The sequence below is a fragment of the Equus asinus genome, chromosome 10 (assembly GCF_041296235.1).
Source record: "Equus asinus isolate D_3611 breed Donkey chromosome 10, EquAss-T2T_v2, whole genome shotgun sequence".
NCBI classification, from domain to species: domain Eukaryota; kingdom Metazoa; phylum Chordata; class Mammalia; order Perissodactyla; family Equidae; genus Equus; species Equus asinus.
The window spans coordinates 36684380-36709958 of NC_091799.1; the positions used below are offsets into that span (position 1 = coordinate 36684380).

The window sequence follows — 25579 nt, forward strand, 5'->3', positions numbered from 1 at the left end:
ATAAGGTAAGTGGGAAGAAAAAAGCAAAGCAGAAGAGAATTAAGGAATTCAATCATGCAAATCAATTTTTCTTTTCAATTATTCTTCATTAATAAACACCACATTCAAAAGGCCTAGCAGCTCAAGATGAAGCCCTGAAGAGTATTAATGAAGCATCAACAAACACACACATATTGCTTCTCACGGAAGAAGATGAAGTGTACAGCTTTAGGTACAATACTCTCCTCATCTCCACAAACACGCCACGTAGCTATAAAACACAAGTTTTACAAACTGCAATATTCATTCTAGAACTTTCCAAGACATTGTCTTGTTCTCCAAATTAAAAGAAAGCTGGGGGACATAAGGAAGCCGAGAGGGCAATGACCTCGGATACTCGACAAGACAAACACGACACCCAAACCACAAAAATGGCTCACAAAGAGCAAGAAATTCTGTAGAAGCCACGTACTTCAAGAACCATGGCTATAGGCTAAGAATAGATGTGAGAGCAGTGAAATATATCAGAGATGCCAAATTTAGTACCGACTTACCTGATAAATCCTCTGCAATCGCAAATTCATCCTTTATAGAAGAAAATTCCACCTCTGTCTGATTACTGGCATTCATGGACCCCGATCGTGGCTCATTAGCATTGTCTTCAGCAACATCAGTTGGCTGCAGAAATGCCGTGTGGACATCCTGAATGTGCGCCTTGAGATCTTCATAAGATGGGGCTCTGAAGTCACAGCCATCACACTGAAGCACCTCCATGATCTGGGTCTACCCTCTCACATTAGGGACCTGTGGCAGAAGTCAGAACAAAACATCTTGAGGAATGCGCTCATTGCCTACCCCAAGCTGATGGGGCTCCAAGTCCATTAATGGAGAAAATTCCAATATCAGCAGATTCCTCTTACTGAACCCTGCCAGTTGGAACACTGGTCAAAGAGAGGCAGTCAGACATAGGAATGATGCCCTTGACTTCGTAACTTCAAAGAAGGGAAAAAAAAACCAGATAAACTTTTTCTGGCTTGATATAAATATATCTTCAAATGCCATTTGTCAAGGAAACCCTTAATACTTCAAAAGTTTTAGTAGTTTCTGAATTTCTTGGCTGAATTCAAATTTCTTGGTTAAGTTAATATTGACTTTGATTCCATTTTCTTTTTGAACCAGAAACTTCTCAGAAGTAAAGAGGATGTCTCTATAGGAGAAAGGACAAATGTCAATCTTCATTAGCCGTTTAATATTATAACGTTGATGTTTTATCACCAAATGGTGAAACAATATTAAATCTTAGAGTGGCAGGAGAGCGAGCTTTTATTGCATTTTTTATAATTCCAATATCTTAACTGGGGTACACCGCTTTCCTGCTTGCCCCCAACAGTTTAGTTAGGGTTTTTTTTTTTCATGAGCTAAATGGTGATTTGCGTTTTACTGCCTACCAATTATAACCTAACAGCTTCTCCAATCTAATTAGGTCATAAAATATTTCTCACGAGATTCTCAAACAACTGACTTTAGATGACGGTCCAGTTTCTAGCTTAAAGTTGCACCTAAGTACATAAACTTACATTAAGTAAACAGAAATGTGCAGATTCGAAGACGGGCTTCTAAGTCATGACTTAATTTTTTCCCACTTCTCTCCTTTACAAACATGAAGTGTATACGTGGACACGAAAAGCTGTGAACCTGTATTTTTAAAGCAAAACTCACCCAGCTATCTCCATTCTGCGAGTTACTATGTGGTTGAAATATAAAGCTATCTTCACATGAACTCCATGGAGAGTTCCACCATTAAGCAGTTAAAAATGTATTAGAAGGCACACTTTTCCTATCTGAATATCTATCCTGAGTTGAGATCCCCAGTTATTATCTTAATGAGTGAGTTACTTCATTGAGCTCACCACAAACTCTGCTGAGTCATTGGAATCTAGAACTGGATGTCCAAGAACCAAAGCTGTAGTTGAATCTTTCTCTACTTTAATTGTAAAGCAACTTTCTATACTTTTCTTGTAAAAGATAAATTGTTTCTGCAGGAGGAACAAAGTCTAGGCATAAGTCAACGTAGTGAAAGGAGCCATTGCAGGAAGATTTTCCATGAAAGAATGCTCCTGCTGATAGCCTGCTAAAATAACTTCTGGCAAGTTCAGCTCTGGACAGGCTGAGCTTGCAGAGTGAGACGCAGATATTTACCTCCTCTTCTTTCACCCGGCAATTTATCCTTTTTCAATAAACATTGAACTGTGCACCAGAGTCTTTTCAGCTAACTAAGTCTCAATATTCCAGATACACAAGCTTTTATGTCTAAGCACCAACCCAAATTGTGTGGAAGAGCATGCTATCAGCTCTGGATCAAATTACAGCAGTCACTGAGGCCCCACCCCACTTCTCCTTTCGCACAGTCCATTAGACCTGAAAACAAATTTTTCCATGGTGCAGACGACTCCTGCATTTAGAACACTTCACAGAAAAAAGCAGATCATCCAGTGTGCACTCCCCATCCCCCCAGCTTAGTCCTTTCATCTCAGCCAAACAAGCCACAGCTCTGCTGAATGTGTTTATCACACTTTCAAGAGATATGAGCTTCTGCGTCACTGAAGCTCTAAGACTCACTAAGCTGCCCTAGTCCTCTGAGCTTTAGGAGCAGCCATTTTAGCTCAGAGCTTCTCCTCCGTGCACAACATGGCTTCTCTGGGATTCTGCTAGGCTGACAATCAGAAATGAACAGTAGAAGAGCAGCCTGGGCTCCTCTTAGGCTCTTCTCCTCCCAGCAAAGAATGAACTGTTTTCATTTCTTTCCGAAAAGCTGCACCTTTCTCCTCCTCGATGTCATTCACCAAGATCTCCGAAGGTTCTTTTATCCCATGATTGATATGCTCGTTCCTGAGTCCCAGCAGAGCGCTAGTTATTGCAGGACGATCCTGAACCAGACCCTGTTCTACAGCAGGATTTGGGGGTGGCATGGGGGGACCTCCAGAATGCCTTGGCTTCTTGGGAGTCGTCCTTCCACACACAGAAGACATACCATCCGACTCTGCTTGCCAGATTCCAAAGTCTAATGACCTTTGTTAATCACCAGCCAGTCTGTCTGCATCAGCAGACCCTGCCAACAGACACACCCTTCAACACAAAGGCTGTAGCTATTCCTTTTAAAAGAGGTTCTCTGAAAGCTCCATTGTGTAGCCGAGAGGAAAACAAAATCTCTTCCCTTCAAAACTTCAAGCCTTTAGAAATAATGCAACAAAAGGCTTTCTGCTGTGTGTCTTTTGGAAAGTTTGAGCCTGGTTTGCACAACATCAACAAAAAGGATGGTTCTGCACCAGGAAAGCAGGGCACCTTCGGCATTAAGGCATCCACCCAGAGATGAAATTCACCTCTTGATGCGGTTCTCTAATATCTTGGTGATTTCGGAAGCTGTTATCAAGGATTCTAACTTCTTTTCTGGATGCAAACACAAACCAACAGTCTCCTTGTTCTGCTACAAAGGAGATTAAAGGGTTAGGAGATCAGAAAAAAAAAAAAAAAGCCCTGATTTGGAAAAAGAAGAGATGATGAAAGTGATTTCCTAATGGGTTCTAGCTTTAATGTTGTTGCTGTCTCTACCTCAAAAATAGCTCAGAGCCTTAGAAGAGGTTAATCTCCAGGCTGCTGTGAGAACCAGCGTCAGGTACAGCGGAATGGCCTTCAATTTCACATCTGCACCAAGTACTGAAAGGAGGATCTTGCCTCCTTTGAAAGGCATTTTGCCTTTGTGTATGCATTTCTCCTTAAGACGCTGACAGAAGAAAACAGAAATTGCCAGCATGGCCTAAACAATCAAAGAAACAGAAACTTGATGTGTTTATGAGACTGAGGATGTACACATGTGCAAGAAGTGAAAGGAGGAGGAGAAGAAGGGAACAGGGGAGGAGAGAGACAGAGAAAATGGGACCTGAGGATGACCCATCCATCAACCAGAGTATGTTTCTGCAGCAGATGGTGATCCTCTGAGAAACCAACAACAAGGAGAAAAAAGATAGAAATAAGCTCTGCCTGTTTGACTGCTTCATCAACCCAGAAAGAGCAGCTACCCCCAAAGGCTAACCAGACACCGATCTGCTACAAAATTATGATTTAAAGTTAAAAGCCTTGATCTGTATCTACTTACTTCATTTGAAAATACTGTGATAATGAGATTAGCAATGTTTCTTTTCTCACTGACCAAATTAGCAAAACCAAAAGCAGAAGAGGAAGCTTCTGAACTAACTAAAAAGAAATATTCTTTCAAAAGGTCATGAGATAAATCTACAAACCAAACAGGCACCCCCCCCTCCCACCTCCAAGGCAATATTTCCAGGCCCCTCAAGGTCAAGCAGCCGTTGGATGACTAGACTCTCAACATGAGCCATGATGCTGCGGGCTAGGTGAATATGGATTCGTTCTCAAATAACCTAGCTCCTAATGTGACCCATCCTCCTAACGTGAAACCCCTAGACCATTCTAATTATTCATCACTCTTCTGTACTACTTACTATTGGTTGTTGGTTTGTTCAATTTACATTTATAGATTGAGAATTTCAAAATGTGGGGTTTTGATGGGAAACTCCAAATCCAATTTTCCACATTTGACAAACTCTTGAAGACATTTAAAGAAAATCCAGAGATCGTTAAAGATTTGAAATAGACACATGAGAATGAAGAAAGGGAAATTCTGGACTCGGGCTGCTCTTTCTCAATCTTAAGAACACCCACTGTAATTTATACCGTCTGTCCACCCACTTCCTGTGCTCAGAATTCCAGGGATCCATTAAGCCTCAGTTTTCCTCCTGGGAAGGTGAACTGTGTGTCCTTCCAACACACTGCCCAGAGTGTAACTGGAGATGGGGAGGCGCCCTTGAGGTGCCACAGCCTTCTCACAATCCTGCCACCATCAACCCCCACCCGGGTCCGCTTAGCAAGTATTGTTCTTTAAGCTTGCATGGCCCAGGAGCTTACACAGGGTCTTGAGAGTCCCAACTGTCTGCAGAAAGTGTCCAAATTAAAACGTGCGGGCCTTGCCTGGGTCTACCCTGTTCTCTGCCTGAAGGACCGCAGACCAGCAATAAAGCTGTGATGCACCACAGCCACAGGGATTCATAGCAACTAATTATAACCTTCAAAGCCTTTGAGAAATAGAACCAGAAACACCATAAGGTGCTTTTCCTCTGTCCACTCCAGAAACCTAGTTTCATTTCTAAGACGCTGAACTCCCCGGTTCTCCTGACTCACAATTCTAATAAGAGGTTTTAGTTAGCACCTGTTGTTTATGTTTTTCTTCCTGTCCTTTCCTATGATGGAAAAACCAGTGATTCAAGGACAGGTATTGGAATGCTTACACTTTGAATAGTTCAGCTAGAAAAATCAGGAACCTAACAGTCATTCTGTAAATGTATCTGCAAATGGGAAACTGTTGATAGGACGAGGTCAAAGAGCTGTGGGGTGTGTTGGGAGGTGAACATTTCTAATTGCAAGCCCCAGGACCATGGTTTGGGAGGAAGGAAGAATTTTCATGCTTATAATGAAAAATGAGGGGGAAAAAAATCATTACCTAATTGACTTCGGAATGGGGGTTGCTACTCTTAGCAACAAAGGGGGTTCTATATTGCTACTTACGCTTTACTCTTCTCATGGTTGAAGTGGGAATTCTCATAATTTAAAAATCATTTAAAGCATCTTTCCAAAGAGGACGGGACTGAGAAATTGAAGTCAAATCTTTCAGGAACAGGGACAGGAGCTATGAAATCAAACTTACAAATGCATATATATGAAATAAAATTTTCTTGCTTTAATGTTAACTCAGACACGGGCATGTGCACTCCACAGTGAACAAGCACTTAGAGCAGAATCAGTCCCCTTCTCAGTAAGGACAAATGACATATGTACCATTCCCATGTTAGAGTTTTAAAAAAATAAACCAGCAAAATTAACTAACAAAGAACTTCCAACAACAAGCTACCTCCAATCGATCCCACAACATTGGGTACTGCTATAGATCCCAGCTCATCATGTGGTGTCTTCAAATGTCCTATCAAATGTTTATACTGTTTGCTACATGATCTAAGCAGTTCTGTGTACTCTTGGCAATTCACCACACTAATGAAAGGTTTAACATATCGGGGAGGATAAATAATTAAGGAATTCAGAAGGGAGACACAGCTGTTCTTCAAAACCAAATTTTCAGAAGAGAAAGGATTAATTTGCAATCACATATGCAACCCCCAACATGAGACTGAATTTAAACAATAGCAGAGAAGTACCACGAGACCTTGAGTCCTGCCAGTGTGGCCTCTGTCCTATGTGGTTGGCCTGGTCTATCTGTGGGACCTTGAATGTAAGCACAAAGTCTGAAGCAGGCAATCTTCAGATTACTAACCCGGCCACCTTCTGACCAAGGATGCTAGTCTTCAGGTTTTCTCTTATTTTGGCTTTGTTGCCCTCCATAAAGTTTTCAAGTTTTCAGAGCATATTGAAGTAATATTTCCTAACAGATACCTTAGGGATCATCATTAAAAGGAGGAGGGCACCTAGGGATATAATCCAAGTGACTAAAAAAATGTTAGATATGTAAATAAGAAGCAATTCTAGCTGAGTGACCTGTTATGAAAGCAGGTAGCGACCGTCTAACACAGAAAGAGATAGTACATACCTTCTGGAGAATTCATGCATTCCTTTGCAATGATATAAGGCTAATTGAGGCCAACAGGCCAATAGGCAGTCTGCCAGCTCCCCTGTCCTTAGAAAAGGAAGCGTGTGATTTGAACAAGGAGATAAAAGAGGAGAGAAGGGACTAGAAAAGAAAGGGAGGAAGCAGGATGGTATCTCAGCTGCTTTAGACTTCATTGTCTGCAGAGGGGAACCTGCAGTTCACTAGATAATTCCAATTCTGAGAAGTATCCTGACAACATGCTCCTCGAGAAACAAAACAAAACGAAGACGCCTCCTCACACTAAAATTCTCAAAACGCGACCATGACAACTGAGATCGCAGCTTGTCTTGTTCTTTCCCATGACGGAAAGCCATTCTTGGTGTCGAATGAATTCTCTGAAATGTCATGGGCCATCAGGAAGTTCCCTGGAAACACTGAAGCCATTCTTGCCCGAGCATTTAGAATGAGGGATCACTGAGGTCTCTCCTCTACAGCCGAAGAGCACCCAAACCGCAGAGCCAGAAAATCCCAGCGCTCCCTGACAGACTCTTCAGAACGCCGGCTGGGTTTCTACAGACACTTTCACGTTACAAGAACTCTCATTATAAAAGTTGTAAAATTAAAGGGAAGTTGTAGATATGCTGCTGGGTCTTCATTACAGAAGTGATTAAGACGCAGAGTAAGCAGAAGCTGGAGTAAAAGCCATCTTCCACATCATGAAAGACCAACCTCCTCTGTGGGTTTGAGAGCTTGACTGACCTCAGGGCTTGGGCATGTCTTCACGGCCATAACTGTTCTTGGCAGAGAAGGTCCGGCCAACCACACGAAGTCTAAATTCTACAGTTTCAGTGAATGACTCCAGAAACCAATTTAACAACTTACCTTGCTCTCTATTGCCATTCAAAGGGAAAAGAAAAACCCAAAACCAACAATGCATGGTTGTTGACTTGTGGAGAATATAAGAAAGTTTTGCTAGAAGAACTTCTTATACCTGGGAAAACCCCACAAAAATCCCAATCTAATCTCTCTGAGACTTGCTCATTGCCTTGTGCTCATGCTTTGCTCAAAAAATTCAAAGTCACTCCTTTAGATGGGAATTGCCCCAAGTCTGCCTATGGCACACAAGGCCCTGAGCCAAGCAATGCAATGAACCAATCTGATTTCTTATACCTGACGAAACTGATTACACAAGCCAGGCACCTGGGTCAGTCTGTCTGTCTGTCTGTCTATCTGTCTCTCTTCAAACTGTAGTTTGATCTAATTGCGCTGTCAGGATGAAAACCGTAAGCAGACAGTGTTCTGGAAAGGTAGACAATGGCTGGGCTTTTGTGGATCATGAACATTTTCAAGTCCTCCTACCCAAGGAGATTGTGATTTTTTTTTCCTCTTCTTGGCCTCCACCTATAGCAGAAGCAACAGAAGGCTGTCCTTCCACCAAATTAAACTAATCAAATGGCCCATTCAGATCCACTGGTTTTCTCACCCCTGTTCCAGCAAATTAATAGAATATTATAATAGGAAAAACACAGTATGTGTTTATGTATGGAACTGACAGATACCCAAGAGTTAGAAATTTTTTTTAAAAAAATGATAGCTGGGGCTGGCCCCATGGCCTAATGGTCAAGTTTGGTGTGCTCCACTTCAGCAGAATAGGTTTGGTTCCTGGGTGCAGACCTACACCACTCGTCAGCAGCCATGCTGTGGCAGCAAACCACACACAAAATGGAGTAAGATTGGCACAGATGTTGGCTCAAGGTGAATCTTCCTCAAGCAAAAGGAGGAAGATTGGCAACAGATGTTAGCTCAGGGTCAATCTTCCTCAGCAAAAAAAAAGATAGCTAAGGAATTTCTTTTTCTCTTGCACTCTCCAATCTACTTTCACCAACTATGTTTACTCCTAAAAATTTCTGCACCTCCAGAACTTCTAAACAGAAAGCTGAGACGTTTGTCTGTCAACACAACAGTAGAATCTATCACCATGTGAAAACACTCAAATGCTCAGGTACTTGGCCAAGCCCCACATTCCATAAATCCTTAATGAGAAATCTCCCTTTTGCCCAACAAACTTAGATTTTTCAGTTTATTCACTATTGAGCTGCTCTAAAAAAAAATGACAAGGATACAGAAATGCCTATCCAGCAAGTGAAAGAATTTGCTCCCAGCAAGTGTGATGACTCTGCCTGCCATCTTCAACTTGAGCAAGTCTTTTGAGGCCTTTACTTGGATCATTTTGTTAAATGAAGAGATTAGATTACGAGGTTCAATCCTTTTGTACAAAGGGCATGTTTTACAAGATTTCCTTCTCATATTTTGAAAGATTTTTTTCCAACTTAACTCATTCCCTTACTTATTATTATTATCGAGAGACAAATAAACGCCCAGTTTTGAGTTTTGCTGACTCACCATCATTCAACGGTTTCTCAGAGGTTCTCTCCTCCAAGGGGCTTGCCCTGACAACTCCATCTAACGTTGCTAGCCCACCCTTTCCACTGCCATGAAATTGAGCCCCCATCCACAACCCTGACCACACTCAACTTTCTCTCTGCCATGTTACGCTGCTTTATTTCCTTCATTGTTGACATGATACCTGTCTGTGGTCTGTCTTCCTCTGCTAGAACATAGGCACCCTGAGAGCAGGTCATGCCTGTCTACTTACATTGGTATCTTCAGCACTGGGGGCAGTTCACACAAGTACTCAGCAAACGTGTTGAATGAATGAACAAATGAATGAATCAGAGCTTCTAAATGATAGGATTCCAAACAAACATAAAAAGATTGCGGTCATGAGAGTTAGCTTCTTCTACTAACCCTATGCTATCATAGAACAGGGGTCCCAACCAGGGGCCATTCTGACCCCTACCCCAACCCCAGCCCAGGGATAGCTGACACTATCTGGAGACAATTTTGGTTATCACAGCTGGAAGGCATGCTACTGGCATCTAATGGGTAGAAGCCAGGGATCCTGCTAAACTTTCTACACGGCACAGGGCAGCCCTCACAACACAGAATGATCTGATCCAAAATGCCACAAGTGCGGAGGTTGGAAACCCTGTCACAAGTGGGCTCTAGGTATCTTTAGTCCCTGCATATAAGCCATCTGCCTTTGCAAGCCTTTCATGGGGTCCCAGCTGGGGAATCTCTGGACCAGATGATCAGCAAGTTCTTTCTCAGCTCAAAGATTTTATGATTCTATGGTTCTTAATGATCTTAGGAGCCTTCAGGTCATATGATATCACGAGTTTTTAGTTTTATTTTTCTGACTTGGGCATTTTACTAAAAACTTTTCAAGAAAAATCCAAGATTAAGACATGTGACTGGTCCATCTTTCTCTAGTGAGAAGGCCCTTGCACTGCTGACGATCCTGTGGGCTTTGTGGGTCATTAAAATAGTCAAGTTCTGCACTTAGCATGTGGCCTCCAACTAAAATTTCTCCAAATCACATTTTTTCCTCTCCAACATGTAAAATCATCTTCTCTCCAAGTGATGGGGCCCCAGGCTACTCAAAACCACTCTTCAGGGGACAAGTAACGTGTTCCTTTTGGTTCTTTTATCTCCAGGGCCCAGCACAGGTCTGGCCCTGATGTGATTTGCAGTATGAGTGAGTGTAGGCACGCCTGCTTTCCAGGAGAAAATTAACCAGTGGTACCAACTCAAACTAAATGTTTAGGAACTTAAGCAATTTCAGAGAGGCTCCAAGACCAGAAAAATAACCCAAAACTTAGTGCTATGTGACACTCCCCTCACTCCCACTAATAAAGCTCATGAAGCTACAGCTCAGTGATTAGCTGACTACTGGGAGACCAGGAGTTCTAAGTCCACTTGTCCTTGTTATTTGAGTAAGAGACCATCTTCCTTTGCCTCATCATCCATGGCGAAGGTGCTCTGGCTGCAACTTTCCACCCACAGATTCATAACACTGCTAAGCTACCCTGAACTGATGTGGCACTTGGAATCATCGCCTGAGGTGACACTTGAGACTATTTGATGGCCTTCCCTCCCCAAAAACCTTTTAATTCTTGTTTGCAAAGATTCTGAGGAACAAGTCTCCCCTATAGCTCAAAACTATATAAACAGTTTCAGTGGAGGGAAGTATAACGAAATTAGGTAAGAGTAGAGATTTTTCTCCTTTGCTTCCTTGAAAAATACTGCAACAGTGTATTACTTGTGCCTTCTTTAAGTCAAAGACAAGAATTCAGTCTAAAAGTTAATTATCTACAGGCTCATAAATGTCCACTAGAGAGGAGATCTTAGACCATGGAGTCCAACCCGGTCCTATATCTCCATTTTTCTGACAGTGAAACCGAGGTCTTGAGATAATTAACCCGCCCGAGGCTTCTGGAATGCAAACCCTCTGAAGGCAGAAAAAAAAAAAAAATCTTCTGAATTCCATAATTCGATAAAGGAAATCAGCAGTAAAGACACTATAAATGTTATTCAGTTCAGTAACAGCTTTCCTCACTTAAAGTCCATGTCTCATATATTCTCAGTAACAAGAGTCTTTCTTCACTGGGGAGGCAGATTCCAGAATATCCCCCAGTGTCTCGTCTGCTCTGAATTCTACACTCAGGAGAGCAACTGAAAAAGTGCAAAATCCATTGTCTGCAGCTTGCCTGCTCAAAGACCTTCTTAGGCATGCAAGCAGTGTATTCATACTTTGGAAACACATTTGGAAGACTGAAAGTTGCTGACAAAGGTATACACAGAAGAACAAGAGCTATAACACTGAATTATCTTTCTTCAGAATCCAACCTCATGGAATCAGAACAAGGTTATGGAGCAGCCTGATGCCTGCCAAGTCTACCCCAGGAGAAGCATCGTCTTGTTTCTTATGGAAAATGTGCACTGCCAACAGTCACTGAAGAGGCTGGCTGATGAGCCTTAGGGGTATCTGGAAATATCAGGGTCAGTTCATTTAAACAGAAAGGAGAAGAGCAGTCAGTCCTACAAATGCCTGGCAAGGAAGCTGGGCTTCTCGTGGTACAGCCAGTGAATGGCTCAGACCAGTAATTCCAGAATCTTGTTGATACCGCATTTCACCTCAAATTATACGCTGTGTTCTGAAACCAACCACAACTTGGAATATTTTACCACATTCACCAATTTATTTATTTATTCATCCTTTATTTACCTATAGTCCTAGTAGATATCTATTTCCATTTGTTGGCTATAAAAAAAGCTAAATGTATCAGAAAGGCTGGGAATCATCTTTCACTTTTTCAACATTCTCCATCAAGGTCTCTCATGAAAGAGTCCCTTATCATAATGAAGACAATGGCTCAGAAATCAGGATGCTACGATCTCCATGGTGGTTCATGTTTTTCCTCCCCATAGAAGACGTTTACCTGCATTTTGAAGGTCCAAGTAATTCCCATCCTTTAAGACACATTAGGTCTTCAAGAGGGACCCCTAGACCAGCAGGATAAGCGTCACCCAAGAACACACTAGAAATGCAAATTCTCGTGCTCCACTCCCGACTCAATGAATCACAGACTCTGCGGATGGGGCCCAGCACTCTGTATTTTAACAAGCCCTCATGGTGATTCTGATGCCCGCTCAAGTTTTAAGATCAAGCTCAACTCTTTCTTCCTGTATTTAACAGTCCCCGAGACCACCAGCTGGCATGGTGAGTCCCCTTCTTCAGCACACTGGGAACCCTACTTATAAGCGCTGTTGATTGAATGAATATGATAATAGCTATGCAGTCTTTAAAGAGCCTAGGAGAGGACTAATGTTTGCAAATATTTCACTTCTAATTTAGCAATTAATGGGAAAATACTAAGATGCAGAATCCAGCATCACAAGCTAATAAGAGCACACACATCAAAGACAGACTTACTGTCTTTGAAAGAGTGAATATTGCGGCCAACGCAATGCTGATACTGATATTCACCTCCCTTAAAAATTTCAGAACGGTTCATGACACGGTGTCCTCGATATTTCTAAAGTGGGATGTGGCAATCCACAAAGGAAAGAATGGGGGTGTTTTGTCCAGAAAATACTAAGAGTTGGGTAAACCCTCAGGATCCTAGACTCTTCCATGACAGGAGACTTTAGTGATAAACAAAATCTCATTAGAAAACACCTCCAAACTTGGAGTGGTTATTTGATCATCACACTAAAGCTACAGTGCAGAGCCAAATCCACAGGAAGAATCAACATGTGAAAACACAGATGTGCTTAGAAATCCCTCAAAAGAAGGACATGTGTTTTAAGCTAACCAAGGGACTTCAAGGAAAAAATGGTGGCTAATTGTCTCAAACTGCAAACAAACGCTTGGCTGAAGGAAAAGAAAAAGGAAAATACAAACAAAGAAAAAAAAAATTAGCCACACCAAATCAGTAGACCTATGGGGCCCGCAAATCAAAAGTAGGACTTAAAACTTAGAATCACAGAGTTCAGAGACAAAATTCATCAACTGTGTTCTGCCCAGGAAAGTAACCAGGACCCTTGTAGATTGCTGAAGGGCTTCAGAAGACAAACAATTCATCAAGACCCAAACTCAGGTTCTTAAAGAAGAATTAAGCAGGATTTAAGGAGGAGATTTAAAGAGATAGTACCCTCATTATTTGGGGGCCAAGAGAACGTTCTGATAGTTACATCCTAATTGAAGATAACTTAGAAAAAAATGAACTGGGGGGGGGCAGTGACAGAAAGAAACAAGGCATGGATAAGACCAATGAACAATCTATTTTGAAAGAACAGGGCACAGAAAAAAATTATATACAACAATTAACAGAAATACTCTAAAAGAAGAGATCAAAGATAAGATGATAGGACATCAGAATGAGATGAAAGAGGAGCTGGCAGTTGAAGAAAGACACCAATGACAAAAATAATATCATTGCAGAATCAATAAATAAATTAAAGTAATAAGAGGTAAAATCCACAAACCAAAGACAAAGTGGATGATGTGGAAAACAGTCTTCAAAAAACTATACAAAATGCAGAGGAAAAGGACAAGTAGACGAAAGCAAGTGGAGAAGATGACAGATAAGAAGCCTGAAAAAGAGATCCAACATACAGATAAAAGGTATTCTAGAAGCAGACAGCAAAACAAAATATGCTCAAATCTGTGATAGAAAGTAACTTCGTTGAAATAAAGGAATACCAGATATTCCGGGAAAACGTAACAGGGAATCATCAAAAATTGAGATATCTCGGTAAAGTTACAGGATTTAAAGATAAATACTGAATTTTATAAAATCAAGATATTTAAAAATTAGTCAATTACAGGGCAAAAAGTCAGGTAGCCTCTGACTTTTTCACAGTAACATTCAATGCTAGAAAGCAGTGAATGGATGTCTGCAGAGGCCTGAGAAAGAGAGAGCAAGATCTGAGTATTCAGTTCCCAAGGAAGTTAGCAACCATGTATAAAAGTCTTAAAAACATATTTTCCGGGGCCGGCCCAGTGGCACAGCAGTAAGTTTGCACGTTCTGCTTCAGTGGCCAGGGTTCGCTGGTTTGGATCCTGGGGAGGACCTACACGCCACTTGTCAAGCCATGCTGTGGCAGGCGTCCCACATATAAAGTAGAGGAAGATGGGCAGGGATGTCAGCTCAGGGCCAATCTTCCTCAGCAACAAAAAGAGGAGGATTGGTGGCAGATGTTTGCTCAGGGCTAATCTTCCTCAAAAACAAAACAAAACAAAACAAAAATGTATTTTCCAACAAGCATAGTCAAACAATGCAGCGTTACCAACTCTTCTCCAGAATCTAATCAGTGATATAATATATCCAACCAAGAGAAGATTCAAATTCGAGATCTCAAGAATAGGGAATTTAGTGATAAACAGAGGATGTGAGCACTGAATCCACTTACATTTAGAACCAAGACTGAATATTTACTATAATTGCAAAACAAAATTATAATCCCTATATGCAATAATTATAATAACAATAAATTATTCCATATAATAATAAAATTATATAGAATTGGGAAAAAATCCTTAAGCATAATAATAAAAATAAAGAGGTGTTGGTGAAGGGGCATTGGAGAATAAATATAAATGGGAGAATATTCTCAACTTTCAGAGCAGGACATAAATAAATACTTAATATTGCTTCTTTCTGAAGTTAATAAATCCCCAAATGGAGGTATAAAGCACATTAAATAAAGTTAAAATTTTAATTAGTAATAAAAATAAAAGACTATATAGCTTTTAGTTTTTTTTAATCAAAGGAAACACAGACTATGTAGTAAAAGACAGAGGACAAAGAAAATTGCACAAAAATATACAAGTGAGTACAAAAAATTAATTAGAATCGAGTGTATATGTTCTATCAAGAAATGTGAATTGGACAACACTTCCTGTGGAAAATATCCCTGGAGTAGATAAAAAAGCAAACTCTAATTGCGTTTTGTCTACAAGAGACACACAGAGCAAAATGACACAAAAAGTTTGAAAGTAATAATGGGGTTGAAGACATATCAAGAAAAAGCAAGTAGGGATCATGATTAATATTATTCACGGTTAAATTCAAGATTAAAAAGCTGTAAGAAGCAGAAAATATCCACACATGTAAAGGAAAATAAACTATAATTTTAAAAGTTTAAAGATGAACACTTCATAATGTAAAAAAAGGACAATCCAGAAGATTTATCACGTGAAGATTTATCACGAATGTTTATGCCTCCCCGACATCACCAAGCAGATTTTAAAAAATGACAACAGATACAAGAAGTAATGGACCTAAGTATTTAATAGATTAAACGGAGAAAGACAACTAAGGATAGAATTAATAGAATTGAGACACATTTCAAATTCTATATCCTGTAAATAGAAAACACATTTTCATTTCAAGCAACTGTGGGACGTTTACAAAGGTTTGCAAATGTCCATGGAGGTTTACAAGAGTCTAATGCCAGAATTAAGAAAGAATAAATTACAAATAGAAAAAACAGTCCATCATTTCTACTTACAGTGCAACAAAACTAGGGGGAAAAGGAAACAAAAAATTCCAAACACTTGGAATTTTTTTTAAATACTCTTCTAAACAATTTCTGAGACAACTGAAGATAAAAACTCAACCGCAGAATGGGACTTTAAAAGTGCTATTTATAGGGGCTGGCCCCGTGGCCGAGTGGTTAAGTTCGCGCTCTCCGCTGCAGGCGGCCCAGTGTTTCGTTGGTTCGAATCCTGGGCGCGGACATGGCACTGCTCATCAAACCACGCTGAGGCAGCGTCCCACATGCCACAACTAGAAGGACCCACAACGAAGAATATACAACTATGTACCGGAGGGCTTTGGGGAGAAAAAGGAAAAAATAAAATCTTTAAAAAAAAAAAAGTGCTATTTACATAAAATGTGGAATTTGGTAAAAGCTGTACTTAGAGGAAATTTCATAGTTTTATGACAATTATAAATAAAAAATATTACTTCTTATAAATCAAGAAACAAATGAATTAAACACCTAACTCAACTGAGAAGAAAAAGGAAAAGAAAATGGAAGAAAGTGAAAGAAAGGATTTAATTAAGATAAAGATACAAAATCAGGAATGAAAAAATCAAAAAACAATAAAACTGACCAAGGAACCACTTATTTTTTAAAAATATAATACTGTATAAAATTAAATAAGAACCACTATCTAGCCTAATAAGGAAAAAAAGAGGGGAGGAACACAAATATAGAAAATTAAGGATAAGACCCAGAAAGTATCCACAAATGTAAAGGAAAACAAACTATAAGTTAAAAATTAGTATGTACAACTCATAGTAATATTTGTAAACCTAAATGGATTAGGTGATTGTCTAGAAACACATACATTACGAAAACTAATCCAAGAAGAAACCATACCAACGGAAGACTAGGAAATAGTCAAAGAGCCAACCCAACCACAAAGCATCTTCAAAGAATCAGTAAATCAGATGCTTTTAAAATCGGTCCAAAGCCTAAAGTATGAGTTTCAGCAGTGTATTTGCAAATACATTGTAGTGTAATATAGATATCAAGGCTTACCCCAAAACAATAAATAATAATAATAAAAGCAGACCAATGCACCTATAAATAGTTAGGCAAAAATTCTAAATAAAATCCAGGTACACATTCAAGGAATATCACTCTATGATCAAGTGAGATTCACTGAGAGAAGGCAGCATTTCAATACGACAAACTCTATACTCCACTATATTGAGAAGTCAAAGGAGAAAAAAATAATTTGATCAATACAGAAGAGGCTGGACAGCATCTGGTGAAATTCAAGATCCATTTCTAACAAACATGTGTTAGTAAGATAATGTATGTATATATGTATATAATTCAGCAGCATGCTTAATGATAAAACACCAGAAAGATTAAAAAACCAGACAAGGATTATCAGAATTACTTAGCATTGTTGTAGAAATCCTAGCCAATGCATTTATACAAGAAAATAAAGTAAGAGAAATAACAACTGGAAAAGAGGAGATAAAGTTTCCAAAATTTACAAACAAGGTAAATTACCTGGGGGTGGGCCCAGGGGAACAACACTTTCACCTTCTACTTAATGATTTAAAATTTTTTCAGTAAGAGTTTATTTTTAACATTTAAAACAATCATCAAATGTAAGGCATTGGGGTGATCTGGCAAGGTATCGGTTATCAATGCCTTTATTACTTCAGGTTACTAAGAACGTTGACTCTCCTCCCTACCCTGCCATTCCTTTTCCTACCCTGTTTGGGACTCTGTAACGATTTCTTAAATCAATAATCTCAGATGATCTGCATCCAGTGATTTGAGGAACTCCAGCCTTAAGGTCATAAAAAGATAATTTTTAATTGATTATATCTAGCATAATCATTTCTCAAGCAACAAGTTGCTCCACCATGCATTTAAAACTCTTTTAGTTTTGTGAAGAGAAAAGCTACACTTTTTCCTCTGTAAAGGAATTTAAGCAAGTGGAGGAAAAATTGTGAGAATAGGGCCCTGAAATCACATTATGAAGCCCACTGTCTTTCCCTCAGAACCTTCTAGAAAAATTTCAACCTTGGATCTGCCTAAATTAGTGTTTGCTTCCACGTTCTCTTTCCCTGCCCTCACACTGGTGTCCCTGCAAACTCAGTTTCAATTCTACCCAGTAGTCTGTCTTCCATTCTTCACTGTGTCTAATGGAGAAGAGGAAGCAGTTTCCATCTTGTCTGCCTTTCCCTTCCTCATCCCCATAGGTACCCACCGTTTCCCTCTTCACCTGCCACAATGGAAAGCGTGCTCCCTTCCCCATCATCTAAGGCCAATTCCTCAACTTGGGCTCTTGATCGGATCCCCTGTCTTGACTCATCTCGGAGCTCAGCTGATCTGCATTTTCAACTCTACTAGCTAAATCATTCCCATCTTAAACTCTCATCCAGGAGGAAACTCCCCCAACACACACACTCAAGTACACCCACTCACCCCACGTCCCTCTGGCCTTTCTTCCCTAGGGAAACGATACAGACACAGTCAAAGCCACCTGGGGTTGAGGCCCACCTCCGTGATTTATGAGCTATATGAATCCTTGACAAACTATTTAAATTCTCCAAACCTCTATTTCCTCATTCATACAAAGAAATCCACATTTCACACGGTTTTGTTGTGCGGAATAATCTGGATAACATAAAACATTGGGCATAATTTCTGACACATAGGAAGACAATTATAATTGCCATCATTACCATTAATTCCCTCTTTTCACAGACAAACTGCTTTCATGCTCCTTACTTCTCCTTCAGTCCCCTACATCCGGCATTTGCAACTACTGTTTTGATAAAATAAACTCACCACGGTCAGGAATGACCTCCTTAGGACCAATGAAAGGACACTTTTACTCCCTTTCTAACTCAACCGTGACTTCTGCACCATTCTCCGGGATAGTCCACATTCTCCGGGATAGTCCACATTCTCCTTTGAATAACTCTTTTCCTGGATGCCTATGATTTTCTCCACTTTGACCCCCTCCCCCAGCACCACCAATTTGCATTCATCCATCCTTCAGTCTCAATTGAGAGCAGAGTTTCTCAACCTTGGCAGCACTGACATTTGGGGCCAGATAATTGTTTGTTGGGGGGGGGGGGAGTGCTGTCCTGGGCACCATAGGATATTTGACAGCATCTCTGGTCTCTACCCACTGGATGTCAGCAGCATCTCCCCTGCCCCCATCGCCCCCAGCAGCAACAACCAACAATGTTTCCTACTGGTCTCACTGGAGACACTGGAGGGAAAATTACCTCTAGTTGAGAGCACTTTCTCTAGGAAGCCCTGCCTGGCACCCCAGGGCTGGCTTGAGACCCTTCCTAGGTGTTCCTGCATCTCCCAAGCATCTTTCCCACAGCACCATCTGCCTAATTGCCTGTCTCCCCACACGGTAGTGTGAGCTCCTTGCAGGCAAAGACGGTGTGCGTTTCAACCCCAGCCCTGGCCAGTGTCTGGAACTTACATACTCTTCTTCCGCCATCTGGAAACAAATTTATTATAAGACATACTTTAATGCAGATTTTCAAGGGGAAAAAATCCAATTCACACTAAATATAAGCTTTGATTATAACATGTGTCCACCCAGGAAATAAGGAATCAGGCTGAACTGATGGGCTTTCTGTGTCTGTGTATGGGGGCGGTGGGGGGAGGGGAATGTTGGTGGAGGAGCTGAGGATCAGAATTAGAGACAGGCTTTAGCTTCAGCCCCATATGGCCATGAGTTAGGGCCCTGGCTTGTGGCTGGAGACTATTCGAAGGTAGATCAGCAGGACCCTTCTGCTGGCCTCTTTCCCTCTGCATTCTCCTGTACAGATCACCTCCTTCCTAATCTCAATGCTGCCCTCATCCTGAGACTTCCGAGCTGATTTGGAATTTCAGAACTTAATGGTATGTTTCTACCTTCATCCTGCTTTTCTCATATCCTTGTGCACATTACTATGTTCCTTATACTGTTCCTGCCTCTGGCAATGAAATTTCAGACAAAGAAGAGTGTCCTTACAAAATACCATTTTCACTCACAAAACACTGCTGCATTCCAGAAGGCTGGTGTGTCTGGGGGGGGGGGGTAAGAAATGTCAGGATTGAAAAGAACGAACTGGTGTCCAAATAGTTTTATTATTTCTATGGAATTACTCAAAAAATAATAATAAGTCTTTAAAGACCCACATATTAAAGCAGAATGAGGTCACTGATGGCCAAGGTTCAGAACAGTCTAGGCAAAGCTCTCTTGTCACCAAAGCTGAGAACCCCAGCACGCAACTCCTTCGCCTGCATTACAAAACCTGTGCTTTCCCTCCAGGAGTTCCTAGGGGACATGTTCCTTAACATTTATGAATAAGTGGAAAAATAAGTCGCAGAATAAAACACATAGTCTGTTGCTATTTAAATAATAATAGTAATAATAATAATATATGTTAGTATATAAATACAAGAAAATCATCAGAAGATATATTCCCTAAACCATTAACAGTGAAGTTCTTTCACTTTCTCTGAATTCCAACTACTATAACGTTTGTATTTTTTTTTTATCAGTGTGTGGGTTTTTACAAGCTGGAAATTATTTTTAAAGTTTAAGTGTTTTCAGAGAAATAAGTAAACAAGCTAAACAGTCTCCCTTCAAAAAAAAATCCCCAGGTCCAACAAGTCAGCCTACATTTTAGGGGATGTGTGGGTGTGTGATCTCTTTGGTGTTTAAATACTTAATATGTGAACACCCAACAACGTGGGCACGTGAACAAAAGCCGCACAGCCAAGACTGACCACAGAACATGAACTGCCTATTAGCAAAGGGACCAAATGTCAATGCTTTGCTGGCTTTTTCCATAAACTTCAGACCAGAACAGGTGTGTCCCATACGATCTGAGAAAGCAAGGTTTAGCAGGAACAGATATTTGAACACAAACGTTAATGGGTCAGTTGACCCCATTGACTGACCATTCCATTGAATGTTCAGTTTTGTTCCACGAGGTCCCATGGAGGACAAAGACTCTGTCCTCCAGGGATCGCATACTTTACCTTATACCCCCAAACAGATAGCTACATCTTAAATGTCCCTCCAGGAAATATTAGAAGCAGTAAAATCCGTTTCCCCCTGGCGATATATGGGACATCAGTCATAACCACCTCCTCCCATGACTGAGATAAGGTGGGAAATTTGAGACTCAATGAGGTAAAGTCTGGCTTAGAAGCGTCTTGTCATTGCCAAGGTCCATTTCATCACACATCTAGACTGGTGAAGAGGGAGCCATTGACCTGGAGCTCTCTGCCCTCATTTAAAAGAAAAATCATTTTCAATTGAGCCCAAAACACATATTTATTGATCAGCTACCATGCGCCAACACCATCCATTTATTGAACATTTGAATGCCTACTAGGTAACTGGTATGGTTCTAGACATGGGAGAAAAAAAAGAAACACAGGATGACAAAAGGCAGATAGGATGCATGCTCTTTCTCATGGAAGTTAAAATATGGGACAAGACTAATATAAAAAAAATTAGAGAATGAAGAATTCTAAACACTCTCTAATGAAGTGTGGATTGTTATGGTACAGTTTCCAAGTACAAAGATGATTAGAACAGCTGGGAAAGGACATGGTGGGTCCGTGGGTTTGATAATGAACGTTCTTGAAAGCTAGGCAACCAGCGTGCGTCAGTAGGACTAGCACAGGTTTTTAGCAAAGAAAGATAATAGGATCTCACCCTAGCAGTAAGGATCTAACTTTATCGCCTACCACCTGACCTCAGGCAAGACACACAACTGCTTCCTCACCTGTATGTATAATGGGACTAAAAATATCCATCTCATAGGGATTAAATAAGATAACATCTGTGGACTCTCCAATGTCAGATCCTTCCCTCCCTCCCTCCACTGGGAGAGCACCAGGGAACTCTTATCATCCCTAATCAGGAGAATGGGATATAATGAAAGCTGTGTCCTCTCAAGATTATTCTAGCAGCACTACGAAGGCTTTCTGAGGGCGGGAGGGAGGGAGAGGCGGGTGGTGAGACATAAGCTGCTAAAGCAGCTGCTGAGATGGTCCAGGGATGAGATAAAGTAGGGCTGGGCCAGGAAGATGCACTGGGGGTGAGGAGGAGGTGGTCAAACCCAAACGGCACTTACAAACGAGAAAGCACAGAAGCTAACTCTCCTCCTGTCAACTTCATCTCATCACCAGGTCACCACTTTGTGACCCATCTAGGGTAACTAATGAGATGCGGTCTGAGCTCAATTTTTTTTTTTTAATATATGCCAAGAACAGTTAGTTCTTCGGTGATAGATGAAAAATTATACTTTTAACTGCATCTAAAAAAGAACAATGCCAGCGAAGGTGTAGAATATCGCCCAAGAACTTTAAGAAGCACCAGTCCTTAGGTTGGAACACCCAGATGGTACTCAGAGACAGTGCATCAACTCATGATAATGGTGTTCTTATATATTTTCTACGTAACTAGAGAGCAAGGAAATGACCTAGACCAGCACTGTCAGAAAGAAATATAATGCAAGCCATGCATGTAATTTCAGATTTTCTAGCAGTTACAAACAGGTATAATTAATTTCAATAATAGAGTCTATTCAGCCTAATATATCCCCAAATATTATTTCAACATGTAATCAATATAAAAACACATTAAGGAGATACTTTATGTTTTTTTTCGACGAAATCTCAAAATCAGTATATTTTAGACTTACAGCAATATCTCCATTTGGACCAGGCACATTTCAAATGCTCAAAAGCCACCCATGTATCGGACAGTGTAGACTTGGACAAGCTTCAAGGACCGCTTTGAACAGATACTTATTCAACAGAGTTTTCAGTGGAACTCACCTTGAGGTGGTCACCTACTGCAGGTGAACATCGGGAGCGAGAGACTTAAAATGCTAATCTAATCCCATCTGTTCTCTGGCTTCCAACCCTGACATATCTTTACATTTTCCTCAAGATAGAGACTAACCAGTTAAGGATCTCCCCCGTTCAAAAAGGAGAGTCTGTCACTTAAGTTTTATGGATTGCTGAAATAATATCTTGATATCTTATCTCTGTAATGACAGAGATACGAAGGTCTTCCTCAAAGCACAGTCTCTCTGCCTACACTGTCAAGCTGGTCGTTTTCATAATGCACCCAACCCCAGAGCTGATCCAGCTGAAAACCACCTTCGGCCAACAAGGGCTATTTTGAACCTGGCCTTTGGCCTGCCTCACAGCACACAGCATGGGAGTTAAGAGCACTGGCGCAGAGCCCACTTGCCTGAGTTTGAATCCAGGTTTTACCACATACTAATTATCTGATCTTGGGGAAATCGTATAACCTCTCTTTTTCCTCCGTTTCCTCACCTGTAAAAAGTGTTAAAAAAAAAACGTTAGGGGCTGGCTTGGTGGCATAGTGGTTAAGTTTGCACACTCTGCTTCAGTGGCCCAGGGTTTGCAGGTTTGGATCCCAGGGGCAGACCTACACACAGCTCATCAAGCCACGCTGTGGTGGCATCCCACATACAAAAAATAGAGGAAGATCAGCACAGATGTTAGCTCAGGGAGAATCTACCCAAAAAAAGTGGTAGTGCTATTTCTTAGGATTATAGTAAGGATTAAATGAGGTCACATGTAAAAATTATTTGGGCACACAGTCTGTCACCAATAACTCTTGGCCATTATTTTCATGGACCTCTCTAGTCCTCCAGAAACGCCAGCATCATGTTTCTAAACAATCTGGAGAGGTCTGTAGGCAGCATTGCACAATGGAAAGAGCGCAGCTGACCTGGGTTCACATCCCCACATTGATACCTAACACTGAGGTGACCACGTGCTAACCTGTCTGAGCGTCCGCTTTCTCATATGCCAAATAGGAATCACAACAAAACTGGACCCACTGAACACTAACCCAGTGAAGATTAAATTAGACAATAGAGTAGGAATAATCTGGTCCTTAGAAAATACAGTGCCTGCCCTCTCCTGAGTACCTTTACCATTTCTCCTTTCCCCTCTCCATCAGAGCCTGTTGCTTTTAACATATTACTTTGGAGATGACTTGGGGTACATACCTTCCGAGTGAAGTAAAGGCAAAGGGAAACTATTATGACAGGACTGCTTACTATTTCTGTGGGCATTTGTTATCTTACCAGATCCTTACCATGTCCTTCATCATCACTAAAATCCATCCTACATAAGCCATAGCAAGGCATCTTGGCCACCGGCTCCAAGAAGGACTATTGTATGAAGAGCGTGGTGATTTCCTTCCATGATGATACATCCTCACAAGGTTAGAGGATGTCTCCTGAATATCCCAACTTCCTTTAAAAGCCTACAAAACATTTGTCATTCATGGGTGAGTCATCCACGGTGTACTGGAAAGGGCTGGTCAGAAGACAAGGTTTGGGACTTTGTTCTGGCTTTCAACCAGCTGTGACTTTGGGGAAGTGCAACCCTTGTGGGTCATAGAGAGCACATCTGCTTCATGGAGTTGTTGTGGAGAACAAACTTACATCACGTATACCGAAAGCTCTTGGTCTAATTTATAAAGAGGTTTGCAAATCAATGTCAAGCAGGGAATTTCTCTAAACCTGACTTCCACACTTTCGTGCCTTGGTAGTAGATTCTGGGAATTTGCTCTCAGATATAGAATAGGACTCTTGCTTTGTTAGCTGTGTCATCTCCTCCTTTCTTCCCCAGTCCAAAGTCAGGAATTGGAGATCCAGACCTCTGACTTTGAGAGCAGGAATAGGATGAGGTAAAGACGAGAAGCCTGGGGCCGGACTGACTCATGCCTGTGGAATTCATTACCGGGTGGAATGCTCTCTGCATTTCTCTTCCATGTCAAGTCTCCGAGTTAGCAAGGTACAGATGACAGATGGAGGAAATAGGCATATTTCTTTGCAGACCAAATATTATTTATATACACATACATACAAACGTAAATGTGTGTGTGTATGCCTCCAGCTACAAACGCAAAGATCTTATTAAGCAAATTATTCCTCTATTCATTTGTATAAAACCAGAAACCAGTGTTATGTTTTAAGAAAAGGTGTGTTTTAGAAAGTACAGAATCTCTTCCAGTTGTCTTTTCCTCCACTGCCTCGGAATTTGGCAAATTAAACCCCATAAATCCTTTGATACGATTAAAATTTTTAATAAAAAATGTAAGCGAAAAGAAAAAGAACTCCTTAGAAAAGCCATTAAAATTCTCAAACACTGTGAGACTCTGAAGTTGTGACATTATCAGGTGAGACATGGGGATGCGCAGGTTGTATGAGAAGCTCAATGATGCCAGAATTTTAAAAAAGGTAAAAAGATAGTCAAAACCCAAAGCAAATAAAGCCTGTATTTCATACTCACGTAAAGAGCTACCTAATCTTTTGTCCAAGTTGCACTTTTGTTAAATGAATGCCAGGATTATTCTAGAACAATAGGAAAGGACCTCAAAGGGGACATTGCAAATACCGTGTGCTTGGATTTTCTCACACAGCTGTAGTTATTACAACTCTATTAAACCAGCTGCTAATAATTTTCAAATGGTCCATTAGTTCTACCAACGACCTTGGGCCACCACCAATTTCAGACCTCATCTTCACGTCTTAATCAACAGCCTCAAATGGAATCCCTTCCCCTTTCAATAGAAAAACACATTTTGAGGAAAAGATTGTTGATCACATAACTTCATTGTCATTAGGGAATCTGTATGATGTGGAATTTAACCTACAAACCCCAATCTTCCTGAAAGGAAAATGATGCCTCTGAGGGCTGCTTGTCTAAAGCAAGGTGAAAACTAAACTTTTTTAAAACATTTTTTTCCTTGTTTAACAGAACAGAATGCATAGGGCTCTGGAAAACTCTTGAACGTGCTTCAACAACAACGGGCACTCATCCAGAGCAAGAAAATGCCAGGAAAATACATCCTAAGTTACTTCAGATAAACCTAAGAAAACGTCACCTTCTCTATAATCAAGGGTGTGGAAAGGAAAAGAAGCTTACAAAAGTGATTTCATTTTCAGATGTGACTTATTAAGGGGA

At 40.7% G+C, this 25579-nt stretch overlaps 1 protein-coding gene across 13 annotated transcripts in view; it reads right to left on the reverse strand.

The window, feature by feature from the left end:
• Nucleotides 1-25579, reverse strand: part of ZNF462 (zinc finger protein 462) — a 140790-nt gene that overhangs the window by 81731 nt on the left and 33480 nt on the right. For 12 of the 13 annotated variants that reach the window (XR_011506304.1, XR_011506302.1, XM_070519085.1 and 9 more), the window contains exon 2: nt 534-783. Coding sequence is in view for 11 of the 13 variants with exons in the window: in XM_070519085.1 (XP_070375186.1) it covers nt 534-753 (220 nt within the window). In the remaining 2 variants the exon portion in view is untranslated. Of the gene's footprint in view, nt 1-533; nt 784-22402; nt 22717-25579 lie in introns of those variants that run through there. The other variant, XM_070519076.1, reaches the window with a different exon arrangement.